The 20348-nt window shown below is 42.5% G+C and overlaps 1 protein-coding gene across 1 annotated transcript in view; it reads right to left on the reverse strand.

Annotated features, from left to right (window-relative positions):
* Window positions 1-20348, reverse strand: part of JAKMIP2 (janus kinase and microtubule interacting protein 2) — a 164716-nt gene that overhangs the window by 51212 nt on the left and 93156 nt on the right. The window contains exons 3-5 of the mRNA XM_066342022.1: window positions 7481-7978; window positions 3649-3858; window positions 1701-1799 (exon numbers count right to left, since the gene is read on the reverse strand). Coding sequence (XP_066198119.1) covers window positions 1701-1799; window positions 3649-3858; window positions 7481-7978 — 807 coding nt within the window. The remainder of the gene's footprint in view (window positions 1-1700; window positions 1800-3648; window positions 3859-7480; window positions 7979-20348) is intronic.

Genomic DNA, 20348 nt, shown 5'->3' on the forward strand with positions numbered 1-20348 from the left:
CAGACAGGAAGGGAGAGAGGTGAGAAGCATCAATTCTTCATTGTGGCACCTTAGTTGTTCATTGATTGTTTTCTCATATGTGCCTTGACCGGGGGGCTACAGTAGAGTGAGTGACCCCTTGCTCAAGCCAGCGACCTTGGGTTCAAGCTAGTGACCTTTGGGCTCAAGCCAGTGGCCATGGGATCATGTCTATGATCCCATGCTCAAGCCAGCAACCCTGTAGTCAAACTGGTGAACCTGTGCTCAAGCCAGCAATCTTGGGATTTTGAGCCTGGGTCCTCTGTGTCCCAGTCCAACACTCTATTCTCTGTGCCACAGCCTGGTCAGGCTGAAAGTAACTTTTTTATATCAACAGTAACCTAAGAAGGTAAAATGTAAGCTACAGAGCAGAGTATTTTCAATACAAATATCCAAAAGATGGTGTAAAATAGTTCTTCATGTTAATAAGAAAATGAAGACCATGTAATATGAGCCAAATAAAAAGGGGAAAACACATAGGATACCCAAAAGGTCAATAGATCATTTAAAAAGTTACTCAACCTCATTTTTAAGAAGAAAAACAAAAATGGAAATCACAATAAAAACACACCACACATCCATCAAAATGATGAAAATGAACAATTATCTTTGTGTTTTGGCAAAAATGTGGAGAAATGACAAGTCTCATGCATGGCCGGTGGGGATATAAATGCTTAGACAACTTTGGAGAACTCTTGAGTGTTCTAAACTAACTGAAGCTGACTATATGCATATTCTACGATCCAATAATTCTGCACCTTTGTATATTCCCACCATAAATGAACAACACATGTTCTCACCAAAGACATGTAACAGCACCACACTAACAGCTTAAAATGGTTAAGAAACAAATGTTTATTAACAATAGGAGAATAAGAAGATTGTGATATATTAATTGAATACTAGAGTATAAAAATGAATGAATGCTACATGCAACAAAATTGATGAATCATAAATGCAATGCTGAGATAAAGGAAACAGATACCAAAGGGTACATATTGTATGATTCCACTTACAAATAATTTTAAAACTGGTGACAGATATCTATCATGATGGAAGTCAGTACAGTAGATAACTTTAGAAGTGTCATGAGTGGAAGGGGCCACACAAACAGGAGGGATGAGATGCTGGTAATCTTCCACTTAAACCTCTGGGTAGGGGTTACATGGATACATCACTTTGGGCATATTTATTGAGCTGTACCTTTATTATTGTGTACTTTTCTCGATTGCTATAACATTATATATATTTCCATAATGTAATCTTTGACAAAAACAAAATAAAATAAAACCTTCTGATTAGAATTCACCAATTCAGCCTGACCAGGCAGTGGTGCAGTAGATAGAGCGTCAGACTGGGACACAGAAGACCCAGGTTTGAGACCCTGAGGTCACCAGCTTGAGCACAGGCTCATCGGGTTTGAGCAAGGCCTCACCAGCTTGAGTCCAAGGTCGCTGGCTTGAGCAAGGGGTCACTCACTCTGCTGTAGCCCCCCGGATCAAGGCACATATGAGAAATCAATCAATGAACAACTAAGGAACCGCAATGAAGAACTGATGTTTCTCACCTCTTTCCCTTCCTGTCTGTCTGTCCCTATCTGTCCCTCTCTCTGACTCTCTCTGTCTCTACCACACACACACACACACACACACACACACACACACACACACAAAAGAACTCACCAATTCATTTCGTTCATCTCCAAGCAAGGTATTCCTGTCTTCTAATTTTCTTATAGTGGCGTTCAATTCCGCTATTCTCTTTTGATTTCTTCGCAAATCCTACACAGGAAAGTTAAAATGGGTACTTTGTCAACAACACTTTTCACAACATTTTGGAATACAGTTCATAATAGTGATAGGCTTAGGTCCTTCCAGCTTGCTAAGGAGGTGAGAGGAAAATGTTCTTATTCAGAGAAGAGCAAATATTTACCCTCTTTTCACCCCCAATATTTACCACTTGGTTTAAGACCAAGCCTCGTTGAAACTTCAGATACATTTTCTGTGGCAGCTATTCCCTGGAGGCCTGACTCTTGGCAGAGAGAGAGGGAGATGTTAGGACCAGTTATTAAAGCTGTGAGCTGGGAGCTCACGGTCATGTTGTGATTATATGAGGCTCAAGGAGCATCCTTGTGTCATGGCTACACATCGCTTCCCATAGCTTAGACAGATGTCCTGCTATGAAACTTAGCCAAAGAAGGGATGGGGTCCCAGGCAGAGAAGGAGTTTGTAAATTCCTGCATATTCCTGAAGAAGAAGGGCAGTATGAGAAGGTTGCTGCATGACCTTCATGTATAAAAGGAAGTAAACTATAGGATAGCCGATGCTGGTATATTTTGCCCAGAGCAACTGGTTTCCCAGCTGTCATAACTGTCATGGATCACCTTACACACAGGAGCCATGACTTAATTCTATTCTCTAGAGTCCAGAGGACCGTTATTATCATACACTTGCAATCCCACTATCATCTTACATTTTGATAGTGCTATATGGTTGACAAGGCAGTTTTACACACATTATATCCCTAGATTCACAATATCCCAGAAGACTCAGTAGAACAGGTTAAGATTCAGGGAGGTCATAACTTGTTCAAGGTCTTGTGGCTACTATCAGTAGATCAATAGTTAATATGGACTAAATGCGAACTAAGTGCCAGACACTGTGTTCAACATTTCATATATCTTCTAAACATCAGACTAGCTTATGGCGTTACCACTATTGTCTCTGTCTATTGTCTCTCTTTTACAGATGAAGAAACTGTGAGCAGTGAAATGACTTGCCTAAGGTCACAGTGTAACTGGCAGATCCAGGAGTTAAACTAAAGGGTCTGACTCTAGAGCCCATTCTCTTGACATTTATGCTACACTGCATGCAGGCAAGCGACCGTGACAGAACTAAAACTTACATCTGCCAAATCCTAGTTCGGCCATCTTTCCATCACCCAGTGGGATAGTGATATCCTGAATGCCAATTCGTAAATTATTCATTACTTGGTTCTAAGTACTACTTTGGAACCTGTCTCTGTTCCTAAATAATTCATTTTCATCTTTTTAGCAGGCAAATCATTTGAAAGGTATAAAAGTCAACTATATACAAGCTGACTTCTATGGCTGCACTTCTGAAAATAATTTCTCACATAAAATGATGAAAATCCACAGAAATAACTGGCAAGTTCAATCAGACTAGAAGCATTCAGAGGATGATATAAAATGCTTTAGTCTTTTATAGTTACACATTTTGACCCCTGTAGATGACAACCCTCTTTGCCAATTTCCAACCCAATTTCTCACACAGGGAAAATTACCAGTCTTGGCAAGAGGCAAAGTATTTTCATCTGATTTACGATTCTTTATAACAGGCTGAAGTTTGAATAGGTATCAATGGCTAGAAAAATTCTATGAAGGATTGTAAAAGATCTGTAATTCTCTTGTGTACTGCTAATGCAGTGTACACCGCTTTGTTGTCTATGAGTTTAGAAAACCTTGTTCCCAAGATACCAGCTGGCTTTCTAGTAGGAGATAGAATTGATTTCTTTGTAGCAAACAGGGAAAGAACTTAAGTGAAGAGTAAAACTTGGGAGCTAAATAAAAGATGGCTCCTGTGTTCTTAACATCAACTGGAAGAGACTTACGGGGCTGCTGCAGTGCTCGGAGCCGTCTCCTGCTCTCCCCGGAATTTCTCGTTTCGGACTGCTCATGTTACACTCAGCCTCCTTGACCAGAAAGAGTTGTTCATCCAACGCCTCCTTCTGCAGCTGGAGTTTCTGTACATACCCTGTTTGGGTCTCCAGTTCCTTCTCCAGGGAAAAGATGATCCTGTCCTTGGCTTTGATTTCATCCATCTGAATTAAATGACACCCAGGACATTTTATTTAACAATGCCATAAAGAAAGGCATTTTTATGAGGGCATGAGTGTAACTTCTTTCTGCTGACTGCTATAGGTAGACATCATGCGTATGACAAGCGTGTTAAATTCACAAATAAGACAAGGCAACGCTGTGTAATGAAGGGCTACCCTAGGCTAATTAGGTATTAAAGAAAGTACTTTTATTCTCTCTTAGTATATTCTGTGCTGATGCTTTGATTTAATATGTTGTTTGAAATGGTCTGAGTTGGCTGAATATGGAAAGAAAAGGTTCACTTTAAAATGGGTCATTAGTCAATAATGTAGTAATTACAGGAGGGGAGGGGTGGGGGAGGTAGAAGAGGGTAGCGGGGGATAGATGGTGATGGAGGGAGACAACTTGGAGGTGGTGAACGAGTGATACAGCAGGCAGATAATGTATTATGAAATGGTACACCTGAAATCTATGTAATTATTAACCAATGTCAGCCCAATAAAGCCAATTAAAAAATGAAAATGAAATAAAATGGGTCATTAGTGTTAATAAAGACAGATACTAAATATTCTACTGCAATGTTTCCCGGAACAATTTTTGATGTCATCCCTTCTTTTGGAAGAATAACCTTTGAGTTTAGTTCAGATGGCAGTAGCTACTAGGAGGAGCTGGGTCATTTATAACCAAAGATCCTGCAGACTTCCCTGAAGCCTAGTCATTTCCAAAGGCCAATGTGTCTTCACTAAGGCTGGGACTCTGGAGTGAGGTCCTTCTGCAGTTCACGTTATCTAGCTCTTTCCATTCCTGTCCATCTTTCAGAACAGCTAACTCTTAGCAACCCCTTTACCCTACTGTCAGAAAACCATGGCTGGAACAAAAACAGGAATGGAAAATACCTGCTTGTATTAGCACTATTTCCCCTCCTGCACCTGTGGGATATATTTACTGATCCCAACACTCATTTCTGCTAAGCCTGGGCATGACCTCAGAAATATTTCTCAATCTAACGCCTATAAGCATTCGATAACAATTGTTCAGCATTCCATTGGACTGAAATGTTTCTGCCATCTCTGGATGAAGGCACATGAAGTGAATATCTGTAAATAATTTTTGAAGAAAGCCTAGCCATCAGGTGAAACCCTTCTTAACATTTCATTATAGTCTTTGTGAACATTTAAAATGAAGATAGGGAAAATAAATTTAATACAAACAACATGATACTCTTTTCTTTATAACGATGTTCCCATATAATAACTACAAATCATTTTACAGAAATCTTTCTTTGCTGTGTTCATTAGACCAAAAAAACAAACTGGGACAAACATTATGTTATACAGTCACACCTTTCCCACATGCAAATATCTGTGAGCTAGTGCCTCCTAGTCACGTGATGAAATTTCAGGTCAATTTTGGGTGGGCGTTGGGCTAAATTCTACATAAGTTTATGATAGCATCTGGTAACTTGGTAAGGAATTAAACATTGTCCTGTTAATTTGGGGATATAGGCACTGTCTTTAGTCTCTATCTCTTTGTAAAAGACTGACTCCAACGTTATCATGTTCATCTGTCAGACCTGTCATCTACAGTGTTATTTACAGTTTACCATAGTTCCAAATGGGCATGCTCCTAGTTGGCTCTGGTGTAGACTACCGATCTACAAAATCTATAGATTGTTTATCACATTTAAGGAACTAAACTCAAGAGATTTATGTGCCTTATCACATTTTGTTAACCATCTTTTTATGGAGGCTCTGTTATCACCATTTCAGAGATGATGACTGAGGATCCCGAGGGTTAATTAACTTGGTCATAATTAACTTCACCCATATGGCTAATGGGTGAAGCCTAATTTTAAATCTAGTCTCTGACTTTGGAGCCCATTCTATTCGATACTATGCTATACAGACTCCCAAGATTATTCCCAGCATTTCCTCAAGTGGTTTTCTACAGGATATCCAGTAAATTAGTGTCGAGGAGGTTCTATTATACAGTGGTTATAAGCATGGACTGTGATTTCTGCATGCCAAAATCTTCCACAGTTTTGAAGAGTATATACCAGAATTCCCAGGGGAAACTTCCTTGACAGAACACCCATTTCTCTCCCTTCCACTTCCACAAATGGAGCTGGGGGTGAAGTTAGGAATAGGATAAGAAGAGAATAAACATGAAAAGTGTATCTGTGATTGAAAGAGTTTACCATGTGATTCAGTTTGCACCCAGGTTTTGAACCACGTTCCAGGTAGCTTAGGTTTTACTTTGTCATTGGGAGGGATTTCATGCCTACTTCAGCCATGTGCTGGTGAGAGAAAAGTCACAGAAGCAAACTGCACACCAACAAGTGGATGTACTTGGGAGGTTTTACATTGAAAACCATCAACAAACACAAATATTTAATGTAAAGTTTCCTATTCATTTACCTACCTGCTGACTCCAGAAATCACAGGTCTGATTCTTTATCAGCCATTGTTGTTTCACAAAGCAAAGGCAGGGCAAAGACCAATATTTCTACTTTGTGTTTGGCCTCTCTTGTCAACCAGTGCAATAGAAAGAATTGCAGATAAAGAATTCGCAAAGTGTGGCGAAGACAACATTTTACAGTCACACTGTATTGCAGTACAAGAAAATGCTACCTGTTTAGCTTTTTAAAATGTTCTATGGTAATCACTTTTTACTTAAAATTAAAATCCTAGAGATATTATCCAAGGAACATAATTAGAATTCTTAGAAAATAGTAGCTTCAAATTGGCAGACACAAGAGAGGAAGTGTAATTTTTCCCAAGGCAGTATTAGTCTTAAAGAAGTATAAAGTACAGCCCAACAGGTGATAGGTTAATAAGATATAACTAACACTAAACATTCTAAATATATGCATATAAATATTTTCTAAAATAATTAGACAAGGTCATCCTAGGATATTATAGCTTGCACACAGTAATGATACTTGTTTTACTTTTGTAAAGACCACTGGCTTTGGTCATACATATTAAAAACAAAGACCAATGTCTATAGGGACTGAAGTTAAGTCTTTGAACTTGGTAATAGCAAACTTAGGAATAAGCTATTTAGAAATGATGTCCAATTTAAAAAATTATAATGACCCCTGATTATCTGGAAAGAAAAATCGACTTTAAAAATGACTAGGAATTTTATCACTCTATTCATTGCCTTGACACATGGTTCCTAGAAAGAGGACTGGTGAATCACTCCAGATGTTGCCAGAGGCTGCCCTTTCCAGACATCTGGAAAGCCACAGAAACTTCCTTACCCTTGTAAAACCCCAGTAACATTTTTATAAACGAAAAGCACAGGAAAGCACCCTGATTTGGGAAGAGTTCATCATTTACAATATTTTTATGGACATCCAAGGAAACAAGAGTCATTGAATAGATACTCTTCATGTGTACTGAGCTGGAAGAATCTAGTTTTTATGAGAAAGGTGGTTATGACTCTGTCTATATGTCTACCCACCTACCTACCTGTTTATTGACCTATCTTGTATTTTGGATAGAACATTAGACAAAAAAGGTGAGCACCATTTGTAATTCACTCATGAGAAACACCTGAAAAAGCAAACCCATGGCGCTCTGAACCCCAGCAAGAGAGGGTTCTGCACGGGGTACTAACCAGCCTCCGGATATCCCGTTCCGACTCCCACTTGATCTTCGAGATGGCTTCCTGGTGGGACTGATGCTCACTCCTCAGGTCCCCGGCCTTGATTTTGTCCGCCTGGATCATATTGCTTAAAGCCTCATCCACCTGCTTCTTGGCAGTTTTCAGGTCCGCAATTTCCTGGAGGAGCTTCAGGCGCTCCGCATCAAACAGTTTCCGGGCCTCCTCCCGGGCCTCAATGGTGAGCGCTGTCCTTACTTTGTCACTGCTGCCGTCCCGAAGCGCACACAGGGCCGACTTGAGCCTCTGGATCTCCCCGTCCCGCACCTTCACTGTCCGCGACATTTCCTGCTCGTGCTGCTTGATGAGATTCTCCCTCACGGCCTGCAGCTCCTTCATCTTCTCCTCGTGGAGCTTGGCTTTGAGTTCCGTCACCAGGACTGTGTGCTTGCGCTGTTCCAGCTCGCGGATCCTCTTCGCCTCCTGTGTCTTCTCTCTTTCAAGCTTCGACACCTGGAGGCGCAAAGGATAAAAGGGATGAGCCTCAAAGGAAAGGTGTGCTCTCAAAGACAGGATTTGCAGATTAGGCCCCAGTGATCGCTTAATTCCTTATCTTTTCAAATGCCAGGCCACTGTGTGCTGGGAGGGGAGAGAGCCATGGGCTTTGAAGCTGGGAACGCTGCGTGTAAAAGGAGAAAATACCTACAGACACTTCCATTACTTTGTTCAGACAAATACTGGATGTGTTGGGGCCTTCCTGTTCGATGTGTGGTCTGCAGGCATCACCCAGAAGCTTGTCAGAAATGCAGGCTCCAGGGATGCATCCCAGATCTATGAATCAGAGCGTGCATTTTAACACCCCTGCCAGGTGACTGAGAGACACAATGAAATTAGCACGTGGTGCTGTATGGTTTCACCATCATAGAGAGTTCAAAACAGACCACCTAGAGAACTTTTTAGACTACACGTCTCTAGTTAGGTCTAAATGATAAATGTGGCTGTCTCAAGATAGTGACTAAAGTAATATTATAAAATACTTTTTTCTTTTGGAAGAGAAGATGTTGCTACTAAGGGGAAGGGGAAGAATGAAGACAGTCGATATGCCCTCCACCTCCCCTTTCCACGCTGAACTTTATAAACACACACCAACCAAAATCCCCTGCAGTCCACCGGGCCTTTACTCTGCTAAAGGAGTTTTGTAGCTGCTAAATTTCTTTATGCTGGATGGCACCCTTCTCTTGCCATATTCTTACTTCCCTTTCTTCCTCCCCTACTAAGTCAACACTCCAAGTAGTTTAATAAAGTATTTCTTTTCATCTTTTTGCCATTCAGGTATTCTGATTAAAGAAATCAGCCCTGGCCTGTTGGATCAGTGGATAGAGCGTTGCCCTGGCATATGGATGTGCTGGATTTGATTCCGGCCAGGGCACACATGAGAAGTGACCATCTGCTTCTCTCCCCCTTCTTTCCCTTTTCCCCTCCCACAGCCAGTGCCTTGATTGGTCCCAGCATCAGCCTCAGGTGCTAAATATAGTTCAGTTAATTTAAGCATCATCCCCAGACAGGGGTTGCTGGGTGGATCCCAGTTCAGGCAGGAGTCTGTCTTATCTCCCCTCCTCTCACTTAAAAAAAAATTATCTGTGTTTTGTTATATTTCACAGTGATAAAGTAGGTCTCCTTATAGATTAGCGATGGCACTACCTTAATCTGGCTGTGGATCCTGCTCTGATTCAGTAGATAAGGGGGGACCCTGGCATTTGCAGCTTGAAAAAGCCTAGTGGTTCCTGTTCTACTGTCCTCTCCCCCACCCGTATCTCTGCTGTCTTTGTTCCTCTTTGTCTCTGTCGGGTGCATGTGTACACACACACACACACACACACACACACACACACACACACACACCTGGAAAAAAGGAAGAATCGGGCAGCCCCAGGGGTAATATCGAATTGAGTGATATTCAGTCTTTGCCATTTGTAGAATTGGAAGGTTTCATAAAATAATTGTTAAAAGGCTTTTCAGCTGAAAAATGTGAAGATTCAAACTCCTTATTGAAAGTACTGTAATGATAATGTCAAGTGTCTGAGGTTTTACTTACCTTCACAATTTACATACCTTTAGCTTGAACAGAGTTTTCCAAGTCCACGTGACATTTTATGAATATTTTATTTTAAAAGCACAACAATTATTCCCATATTGGTTATTCTAAAAGAACTCAGGGCACGTGGAGACTTGGCGAAATAAGCAGCCAGGCATCCTCAAACGACTGTCCTTCGATCTTGCCTCCAGTTTAGACCAAGGTCCCTACCTAGATGCCTCTTACCTCATATGGTCTAGAGCTGGAATGTCCAATGTGGTGCTCACTAGCCATACTGAGCACTTGGAATATCGCAGGTCTGAAATAAGACTTGGTCTAAGTGTACAATACACACTGGATTTTGAAGACTTAGTTTAAGGTAAAGAATGCAAAATAAGTCAATGATAATTTTTATATTGATTACATATCAAAATTTTAATATGTGGGCCAAATTAGGATAAATAAAGTATAGTATTACAATGAATTCTTTTTACTTTTCAAATTCTAGTTCCAAGAAATGTTAAAGTCACATATATGGCTTGCATTGTGGCTTGTATTATATTTCTCTCTGACAGCACTTCTCTGGAGTTCTTGGAGGTCCACTGAGTGAACCTAGCTTTCCCCACACTGCTGGTGATAGTCTCAGAGCAAAGTCTTGTTCTGACCTGATTTACGTGCCTGCTCACAATCACCAGGGCTCCTCTATGTCGTGAAATAAACTACCGACACTTTGCTTCACCTTTCAGGTTCTCAGAAGCTATGGTTGGGCTTCCAGCTCCAGTATCTTTCTCTCCAGGAACGGGCGAGTGTGCTAGTTTCTGCATATGCCTTGCCTTTCTGTACTTCTGGGCCTACAGTTTCCTCTTCCCGACCGACCTTTCCCTCTGCTGGGGATCCTTTGGTCCTACACGGTCCAGCTAGATGTCCCCTACATGGCATGCTACCCCTGATCAGCCGGGACAGAGCTCATTTCTCCTGCTTTTGTCTTTTGAGTATTCTTTGTTAATACTCTTTACGTGTCTTGTCCACATTTTTCTTTATGCCCCCTGTTTTTGGAGACTTGCCTGTCCTCACCACCTCCTCTCCTATCTCTACCCAGTCTGGAAACTCCTAGGAGGCTTCCAATGAGCCTTGTTCACCTTTGTCTACCCAATAGTTGCCAGTACAACACATAAGCCAAAATAAAGAATGTATACCAATAAGTTTCCCTGGCTAGCCACCTAATCAGAGACAAGACTAATATGTCCTGTCATATAGTTTGGAGAACACAGGCATCTCAGATTACTCAGAGCAACCCCTCATCTATCCCCTCCCTGTATAAAACAAGAATAAAACAAAACACCCCTAACATATAAATATAAGAATGCCTACTTGCCCTCTGCTCGATGTTTTTATCAAATGCTTCAACAGGGACAACCTGAATCTTCTCCCCATTTTTCTAGAATGAACTGTATTGGATATCCTCTAGCTCATGAGTGGGCAAACTACAGTCTATGGACCAAATCTTTCCTGCCCCCTGTTTTGTGAATAAGTTTTATTCATTTATGTCTATTCATTTATGGATTGCCTATGGCTGCTTCCAGGCTACAGTAGAGTTGAGTAGTCTTAAAGAGATTGTCTCACAAAAACTATGATATTGGCCCTGGCCGGTTGGCTCAGCGGTAGAGCGTCGGACTAGCGTGCGGGGGACCTGGGTTCGATTCCCAGCCAGGGCACATAGGAGAAGCGCCCATTTGCTTCTCCACCCGCCCCCCTTCCTCTCTGTCTCTCTCTTCCCCTCCCGCAGCCAAGGCTCCATTGGAGCAAAGATGGCCCGGGCGCTGGGGATGGCTCCTTGGCCCTCTGCCCCAGGCGCTAGAGTGGCTCTGGTCGTGGCAGAGCGACGCCCCGGAGGGGCAGAGCATTGCCCCCTGGTGGGCAGAGCGTCACCCCTGGTGGGCGTGCCGGGTGGATCCCAGTCGGGCGCATGCGGGAGTCTGTCTGACTGTCTCTCCCCGTTTCCAGCTTCAGAAAAATACAAAAAAAACAAACAAAAAAAAACAAACAAAAAAAACTATGATATTTACTATTTGGCCTTTACAGAAAAAGTCTGCTAATTCCTCTTCTAGATGAAAAAGGAATCTCTTTGAAAAGAGGTCCTTATGTTTCACTGATTTAGAATCCAGTAAATTTGCCTTCCATCTAGGACCTTGGGAACATTAAATTTAGCTCGAATAATAGTAAATTCATCCTCTTCTATTTCAGCAGGATGTTTTTTACGTTAGGCATTGGGAATAGCATTATGACCATGAGGGCTGTCTGGTAACAAGTTACTAAAGGAAACTTTCGCATTCTTCCTAGAATAATGAGAAATTATAACAGAACGGACAAAGGGTAAGGAGTTGTGGGTATGCGTTTCAATTTCATCATCTGTTATCTCTAAGAAAGCTGCTTTATCCTTCCAAGAATTTTTTATTATACTTAAAAAATACTTATAAAAGGATTATGCTTAGGGTTAAATTCAGAAAGGCCTACAAAAGCTAAACTGTAAAGAACCATGAAATGTCAGGTATTACCATTATTGGATGTAAGAGCAGACACTTACAATCTAAAATGATTTATGTCAGCCTGACCGGGCAGTGACACAGTGCATAGAGCGTCAGACTGGGATGCAGAAGACCCAGGTTTGAGACCCTGAGGTCGCCAGCTTAAGCGAGGACTCATCTGGCTTGAGCAAAAGCTCACCAGCTTGGACCCAAGGTCACTGGCTCAAGCAAGGGATTACTCGGTCTGCTGAAGGCCCCCGGTCAAGGCACATATGAGAAAGCAATCAATGAACAATTAAGGTGTTGCAACACGCAACAAAAAGCTAACGATTGATGCTTCTCATCTCTCCGTTCCTGTCTGTCTGTCTCTGTCTATCCCTCTCTCTGACTCTCTGTCTCTGTAAAATAAAATAAAATAAAATAAAATAAAATTTAAAATGATTTATGTCAAATTCTCTGCAGGTACACTAGATGTTATACACTTTCTCCTCAAATCTTTCATGTGAAGACTGTAAAGATCAATTTAAAAAACATGAAAATACAGGTGGATGGAGAACAACAGGGGTTGGCAGAAGTAGGTATCCAGTTTCCAGTAGGAGAAACAGTTTATTCTATTGTTATTTATGATTGTATGATTTATCTTTTTTTAAAATTTATTTATTTCTTCATTTTAGAGAGGAGGGAGGGAGGGAGAGGGAGAGGAAGAGGGAGAGAGAGAGAGAGAGAGAGAGAGAGAGAGAGAGAGAGAGAGAGAGAGAAAAGCATCAACTCCCATATATGCCTTGACCAGACAAGTGCAGGGTTTTGAACCGGCAACCTCAGTGTTCCCAGGTCGACGTTTTATCCACTGTGCCACCAGAGGTCAGGCATTATTTATCTTTTTATGTTGTTTTTATTTCATATCCTGACTATGACTTACCTTTTATTTATTTATTATTGTTTTTTGTGTGTGTATTTTTCTGAAGTTGGAAACGGGGAGGCAGTCAGACAGACTCCCGCATGCGCCCGACCAGGATCCACCTGGCATGCCCACCAGGGGGCGATGCTCTGCCCATCTGGGGCGTCGCTCTGTTGCATCCAGAGTCATTCTAGCGCCTGAGGCAGAGGCCATAGAGCCATCCCCAGCGCCCGGGCCAACTTTGCTCCAATGGAGCCTTGGCTGCAGGAGGGGAAGAGAGAGACAGAGAGGAAGGATGGGGGGAAGGGTGGAGAAGCAGATGGGCGCTTCTCCTGTGTGCCCCGGCCAGGAATCAAACCCAGGACTCCTGCACGCCAGGCCGACGCTCTACCACTGAGCCAACTGGCCAGGGCCTGACTTATCTTTTAGGTAATGATGGCTGATAATTTAACCTACTGTTGCCCACCCCTGCGTATTCTAGCTTGAAGACAAAAACAACTATAGACATTAGCCTTCTTGTCTGTCACTTAAATGAATCCCAAGAACCCAAACAAAATTTACAGGCACTGAATTCTATTTGGCATTTTTATGTTCACTTATTTTGGTTGTCATGGAAACTGGAGAGGTTTGTAGGATTTCTAGGTATGATTATTTTTTAAAGCGTGAGAAATTGTTTCACAATGAAGGAGACAAACAGGATGTGACTGACATTTGGATTAAAAAATAAAAGCCAGTAAAAATTCTGTAGTAAGATCATTTTCTAAAAATTATGTGCAGCCCATATTGCACCACCAAGAAAACAGATTTTCATATCTTTCTGTAAATTGTAAGAACAAGTATACAAAAAGATCAAGCGTTATTCCTGGGTGACAGTGAAAAAGTATGAAGATGATAATGCTTTGAAATGGAAAACAATATTTAGTGGAAGAAAGAATGAACGTTGATAAATGGAAATGTTTTATGGAGGAAAATGTCAGCTGGATAAGTTAAGAACCTTTATGGAGGGCTTACTTTGAGACAGGCACACTTCTAAAGGCTTTACACATTTCAGTACATTGAACCTCCGGCAGCTCTGTGAGGGAGGTAGTATTTGTTCCATGTGAATTTCAGGTGAGAAGAATGAGGCAGAGTCTCCAGGTAAATACGATGTAAACAGGGTGGGTTAGAGCCCAGTGTGGGTCAGAAGCCAGGTCTGGGTCAGAGCCCAGATCTCCGGTTCACTCTGAAACTCTGGGCAAGGTGCTTCAACTCTCAGCCTCAGTGCGCTTGTTTATAAACCAGGATTGGTCTGTCATTCCCAGAGTTGTGAGGAATGGTTCAGAGAATGGATCCCAGTACTTCGGAAACGCTGGACCACATGGGAGCTTAATAATTATCAATATATGGTCGGTGTTACATATTTTGGATAAAGATTGCTATGCAATGCTGAATGAATAGCAACAACATAAATATAAGTATCCATATTATCGTGCTATGACTAACATTTTATTATTGCACTAAGACTATGGTAACTGTTTTGCTAACATAAACAGATGTTCACAGGCAACAAAGGTTCAAGGTAAACTAGGTTTCCTCAGGATGTATCGCATTCCCTGTCATTGGCGGCATCTAATCTAAACCTGGATGTGTACAGAGGAGTGGGGTGTGGGTTGGGGCAGGGCAAAAGGGTGAGCACTGAACAGGCTTTGAATGACAGAGCTCCCAAATCCCTTCTATTGACAGGTTTTATGAAAAAAATTATCACTAGGGCAATTTAATCCTACAGGGGAAAGCTTACGTTATGACAGAAGGAAATGCCTGACACCCCCGCCCCCTACAGACCTCACACCTATTTTCTTCTTCTGTCCCAATTCTAGCCTGGCCTTTGCAAAATGTCAGTGTAAATTCTTCAAGATAAAGATGGCTAGGATGTGAGCTCTCAAGTGACCTTAGAAATCTTGGATTAAAAATGGTACAGTCCAGCCAAAGGTAAAGAGGTTTGAGAGGTTAGCAAGGCAAGATAAACTAACAAAAGCTTCGGTCTGGATTATCTGCACTGGCTGTTGTTGGAGGTCGAAACCCACAGCAGGCTGGTGGGAATTTCCATGGGCACTAAGTAAACCTCAAACAGGACCTGTGAAGGAGGGGCCAAGGGCCGGTGACTTCTACCGGAAATTGTATACAAAGTAGGGAAGCACAAGGAATTCCATTTGTTCATGTCTTGACTTGAGCCACTTATGCTTCCTGAAAACAAAATAAAGATGCAAAAAGCAAGAAATACTCCGTCCCAAACTTGCGCCCTGAGCCTGGAGACTCAGAAGCAGTCATCTGAGGCTAGAGAAGACTGCTGGGTTTTTGAGAGTCCCAGCAGCAGCAGAGCGGGGTGGGGTACGGTTTTCACCGTTGCCTAGCTTCTTACCTCAGGGAAGACCGGATTCTTCCCCCTTCAGCTTCTCCACTCAGGGGCCACTGGGAGTGAATGATTTAAAGAGTTTGAACACTCAGTGAAATCAGAATAGTAATTACCGTATTTCCCCATGTATAAGATGCATCTTAATTTGGGGGCCTAAATTTGAAAACAAATGTATTACATAAAGTTATTGAACTCAAGTTTTATTCATCATAAAATTTTATTTATTTATTTATTTATTTATTTATTATAGAGACAGAGAGTGAGTCAGAGAGAGGGATAGACAGGGACAGAGAGAGATGAGAAGCATCAATCATTAGTTTTTCATTGCACATTGCAATACCTTAGTTGTTCATTGATTGCTTTCTCATATGTGCCTTGACCGCAGGCCTTCAGCAGACCGAGTAACCCCTTGATGGACCCAGCGACTTTGGGTTCAAGCTGGTAGGCTTTTGCTCAAACCAGATGAGCCTGCGCTCAAGCTGGCGACCTCGGGGTCTCGAACCTGGGTCCTCTGCATCCCAGTCCGACGCTCTATCCACTGCGCCACCGCCTGGTCAGGCTCATCATAAAATTTAAATAACTCCTCATCACTGTCAAAACTCCCATCTGTTAGCTTGTCCTCATCTGTGTCTGATGACGAATCACTGTCTTCTTATATTGCCTTGTCCTCAGTTCTATTTATGGTATTTGAAATGCCACAACCACTGTATAAGACGCACCCAGTTTTTAGACCCCACATTTCTGGGAAAGTGTGCATCTTATACATGGGGAAATATGGTAAAGCCCTCAGTCCCAGGCTCACTGTGAGGACAGAGAATGTGCTTCACAGTCTCCAAAGGGCTATTCCAATGGTGGAACTCCTGCTTGGAGCTGCCTCCGCCCAGGCCCTGCCCCTCCCCAGGCCCCACTGCCTGCTGCCTCCACGACTGTGCCTTCATCCCCTGCAGCTGTGGGCTACCTAACAGAGACCCTGGAAGCCCTGGGATCGTGGGGTGGGCTTCACATCTCACCGCAATCCCTGGCGGGCTCGCACACCCTGAGCACTGGCTCACGGCCTCACTGTCCACAGAAGGGACAATCAGTGGAAAGCAACACAGCTTAGTGACTCAGAGTGCTGGTCCAAGAGAAGGACAGACCCGCATGGAAAGCCTCTCCACTCTGGGGCCTAGAGATTCCCACCTAAATAAACACTATGCCATGTGTGTCTTCAGGAAAGTTTTTAAAGGCACCATGAACATTCATCCAGCAAGCAGTACTGTGCACCTCCCACAGGCCAGGCAACACTGTAAACACCATGACATCTGACATAGGGGAGACCTGACTTCGGAGATCTGTCTTACGGGGAACTTTAGTAGACATGGTCTCTTACCCATAGAAGCTCTCATGTTATCACAGTAGGGCGGCAGACAATAAACAAGCAAATAAACAAAGTAACTTCAGATAATACAGTGTTTTGTGATAAAAATCTAACAGGGTGATGCGGTCGAATAAATGGAAGGAGGGGAACAGCGTTATTTAGACTAGGTGGTCAGGGAGGTCTGACAACTGAAGGGTTCTGCGAACTAGCTCAGTGAAGGACGCGCTGGTGCAGGTAGAGATGAGTGCCTTACCTGCCTCATCCTGCTATAGAGAACCAGAGCTCTTCTAGCTCATCCAACCCGTGCACTGGATAAACGCAGAAATGCAGGTCCAGAAAAGACCCGGTCATCCAGCACACAGGACCCAGTGTGTGCTCTTCCTCCCCACCACGGTGCCTCCTGAGGTCCACCCTCCCAGCCCCTATGCCTGAGTGCGCTGACAATGACCTACTTCACCGAACATTTATTCCTATGCGCGCTTGGCAAATCTTAGATAATTTCTACTCCCTGGAAGCTGACTGTGTCTAATAGTTTTGTTTCATTTCTCTGCAGACATCTAGGGGAAGGATATGGGCACATTCCCACACCCCTTTCCACTGGTTTCTTCATTTCTAATTTGCATAATAGTGGAAAGAACAGTTCTAGCATTCTCTCATCCTCTGCCTCAGGTTTCTAAGTTTTTCCAGACCTTCACATATTTTAAAGAGCATAAGCTTTGAAAGACCTGGAAACAACCTAAGTGTCCATCGAAGGGTGAATGAAGAAAATGTAGTCTATACAGACAGAGGAATATTATTTAGTCATAAAAAGGAAGGAAATGCCGCCATTTGAGACAGCATGGATGAACCTGGAGGGCATAGGTTAAGCGAAATCAGTGAGTCAGAGAAAGACTAATATTAGAGAATCTCATTTATTTGTGGAATCTAAAAAAAGAAACTCATAGAAACAGTAGTCAGGTTTGTGGTTGCCAGGGGCAGCAGGGAGGGAGGGAGGGAAGTGGTCAAAAGGCACAATCTTCCAGTTCTGATAAATGCGTCCTGCGGACATCATGAGCAGCATGGTGACTACAGTCAATAACAGCACTGTGTGTGTATTCAAAATTCACCAAGATCGTAGATCTTAAAAGCTGTCACCACACACAAAAAATTTATGTGAAGTGATGAGTGTAAACTAAACTTATTGTAATAATTTTGCAATATATGCATATATCAAATCATTATGTTGTACATCTTAAATATATAAGATGTTATATGTCAATTATGTCTCTATAGAACTCTCTCTCTCTCTCTCTCTCTCTCTCTCTATATATATATATATATATATATATATACCAAAAAAATAAGATCATAGACTTTGGTGAAGAGGGGAGGAGAGTTGAGAAACCAGCTCTGCCACCTACTAGCACATGACCCTGAGTGAATTGCTTTACCTCACTGAGCCTCAGTTTCCTCATCTATAAAATGGGGATAACAACAGTGCCCATCTCAGGGGGTGGCAGTGAGGAGGGAATGAGATAATGAATTAAAACACCTAATATGCTTTGACACAAACTGCTGAGACACTAACATAGGGACACACCCCTTATGAAACAGACACCACTATTACCCCATTTGACAGATGAGGAAAGGAAAACACTGAGGCATCTCATAAACTGCTCAGGATCACTCAGGCACCAAGTGAAAGAGCTGGGAGCATGTCAGGAGACAATACACTTATTACAGTGTGTGACAATAAACATTCAGCAAAGTGTAGCTACTTCTATTATCAGCCCAAAGGATTTATGACTCCGCTCTCTACACAATGTCAACGGGATGATTTATCTTTCTGGAAAATGAGTAATGCCCCTATCGCCCCCAAAGGTTTCCAGTCTCTAACTGGTCTATTCCCCAGGAGTGAAACTGTCATTCTACCATCCTGGTCTTGGAACCAAACTGAGAGCGTGAATTCACATCCTGGCATTGTTCATATTCTCTCTCTTAAAGCCTGGGCCTTGGAAACACGATCATATTTATTTTAATAAAACTGCTTTAGGCCTTGTTTGCCCTCTCTAGTCCCTTTGTTCTTCGGGGAAGGCTGCTGACAGGCGCCTGGGCTTTGCTTTAGCCCCTGTGCTGGGATTGTAATTAACTGCCAAGGCGAGGGAGACGGGGCAGTTTGTAGAGGAGAGGATAGGGCAGGGCTTTCATTCAGGGGCAGGCTTCCAGGCTCCTGTTGGAGGAAGAGGAGATTACACGGCCCTTCCTGACTTAGCCCCCGGTGCCAGGTCCTGGACGAACAGGCAGCCCGGCCCGGCTCGAGTTACCCATTTTCAAAGACTCGAATGTGTAGGAAATTGGCAGTGGTGGGGGTCCTCGGGGCCTCTGGCTCTTTGAAATCTCCTGAGTTTGTTCTCTGTAAATCGGTGACAGTGTCTGGTTACCGGTCTCCAGGCCAACCGGCTGCTTCCTGTGAATGGAGTTTATCATCCTGTCCTTACGACAATTAAAGGAGTCTGTTCTCTTGAAATGTTAGGTCGCCCCAGGGAAAGTTAAAACCAATGAAATGTCCACAGACTGTCCCACCAGGGAGGAATCTCAGAGTTGAGCTTGTCAACATAAAGGTGGAGAATCATCTGCATGGGTATTGTCTGGACTGTCTGTTAGAATTGTAAATCTTGGTCCTCACCCTCCCTAGTTTATCAGAATCCTTAGAATGTGGGGCCCAGGGACCTCAATTTTTAATAAGCCCCCCCCAGGTTACTCCAAGCACAGTGATGCTTGCGAGACACAGATGGAGAAACAATCAGTCGTCTGAATCACAGATCGAGACACAGAGACATTTAAATTTGTCCCGAGGAGAGATCAAAAAAGGGCACTGGTCTTCGCAAACAAAACAAAAAATTTAAATAGCATCATGTTCCTTTTACCTTCAGGGAAAGTAAAAAATTTCTTTCACAAATTTTACAATAGATTATCCAAGTTAAGGTTTTGCTGAGACAGGAAGCAAAGGGCTTTGGGCAACCTAATATTTATGGCTGAAACCAGGAGAAATAGATTTGGGGGGGAAATAATGAATTAAAATTTAATAGTAATGTCAAAGAAGAAGAGATAAATAGAGCAGAATAAGGGGATTTGTTGGTTTGTGATCTATAGTTTGACCAAAAATGATTTTCAACTATATGAAAAATTAGCTAGATAAAGCAACTTATGTGCAGACATGGTTGTGTCCAGTTTGCTGGGAGCAGACATGTCTTCATTGCATGTTGGATTTTTCAAAACACTTTCCTGCCCACGACCCTATCTGATATCCACACAGCTCTGGTGGTGATTACTGCTAGCAAATCCATTTATGAGATTCAGAGAAGTAAAGAGATTCTCTTGAATCTAGCGAGTCACTGACTCGGGGCAGAACATACTAGAAAGAATATTACTATCAGCATTTGTTTTGAGAGTGTACTACATGCCAGGAAGCTCTCTGAGCACTTGACATCATCTCATTTAACTCTCAGAACTACTTTATGTCTTTGTCGAACTTAAACCTCCTCATAGCTCTACGAGACAGTACCGTGTTACTGATGAGGAAACTGAGGTTTAAGGAACAAGTCACCATTCATTCAGTCCTTGACTCATTCCGAGAAATGTCTGTTGAGCATTTCAG

The sequence above is a fragment of the Saccopteryx leptura genome, chromosome 6 (genome assembly GCF_036850995.1).
Source record: "Saccopteryx leptura isolate mSacLep1 chromosome 6, mSacLep1_pri_phased_curated, whole genome shotgun sequence".
In the NCBI taxonomy this organism is placed as follows: Eukaryota; Metazoa; Chordata; class Mammalia; order Chiroptera; family Emballonuridae; genus Saccopteryx; species Saccopteryx leptura.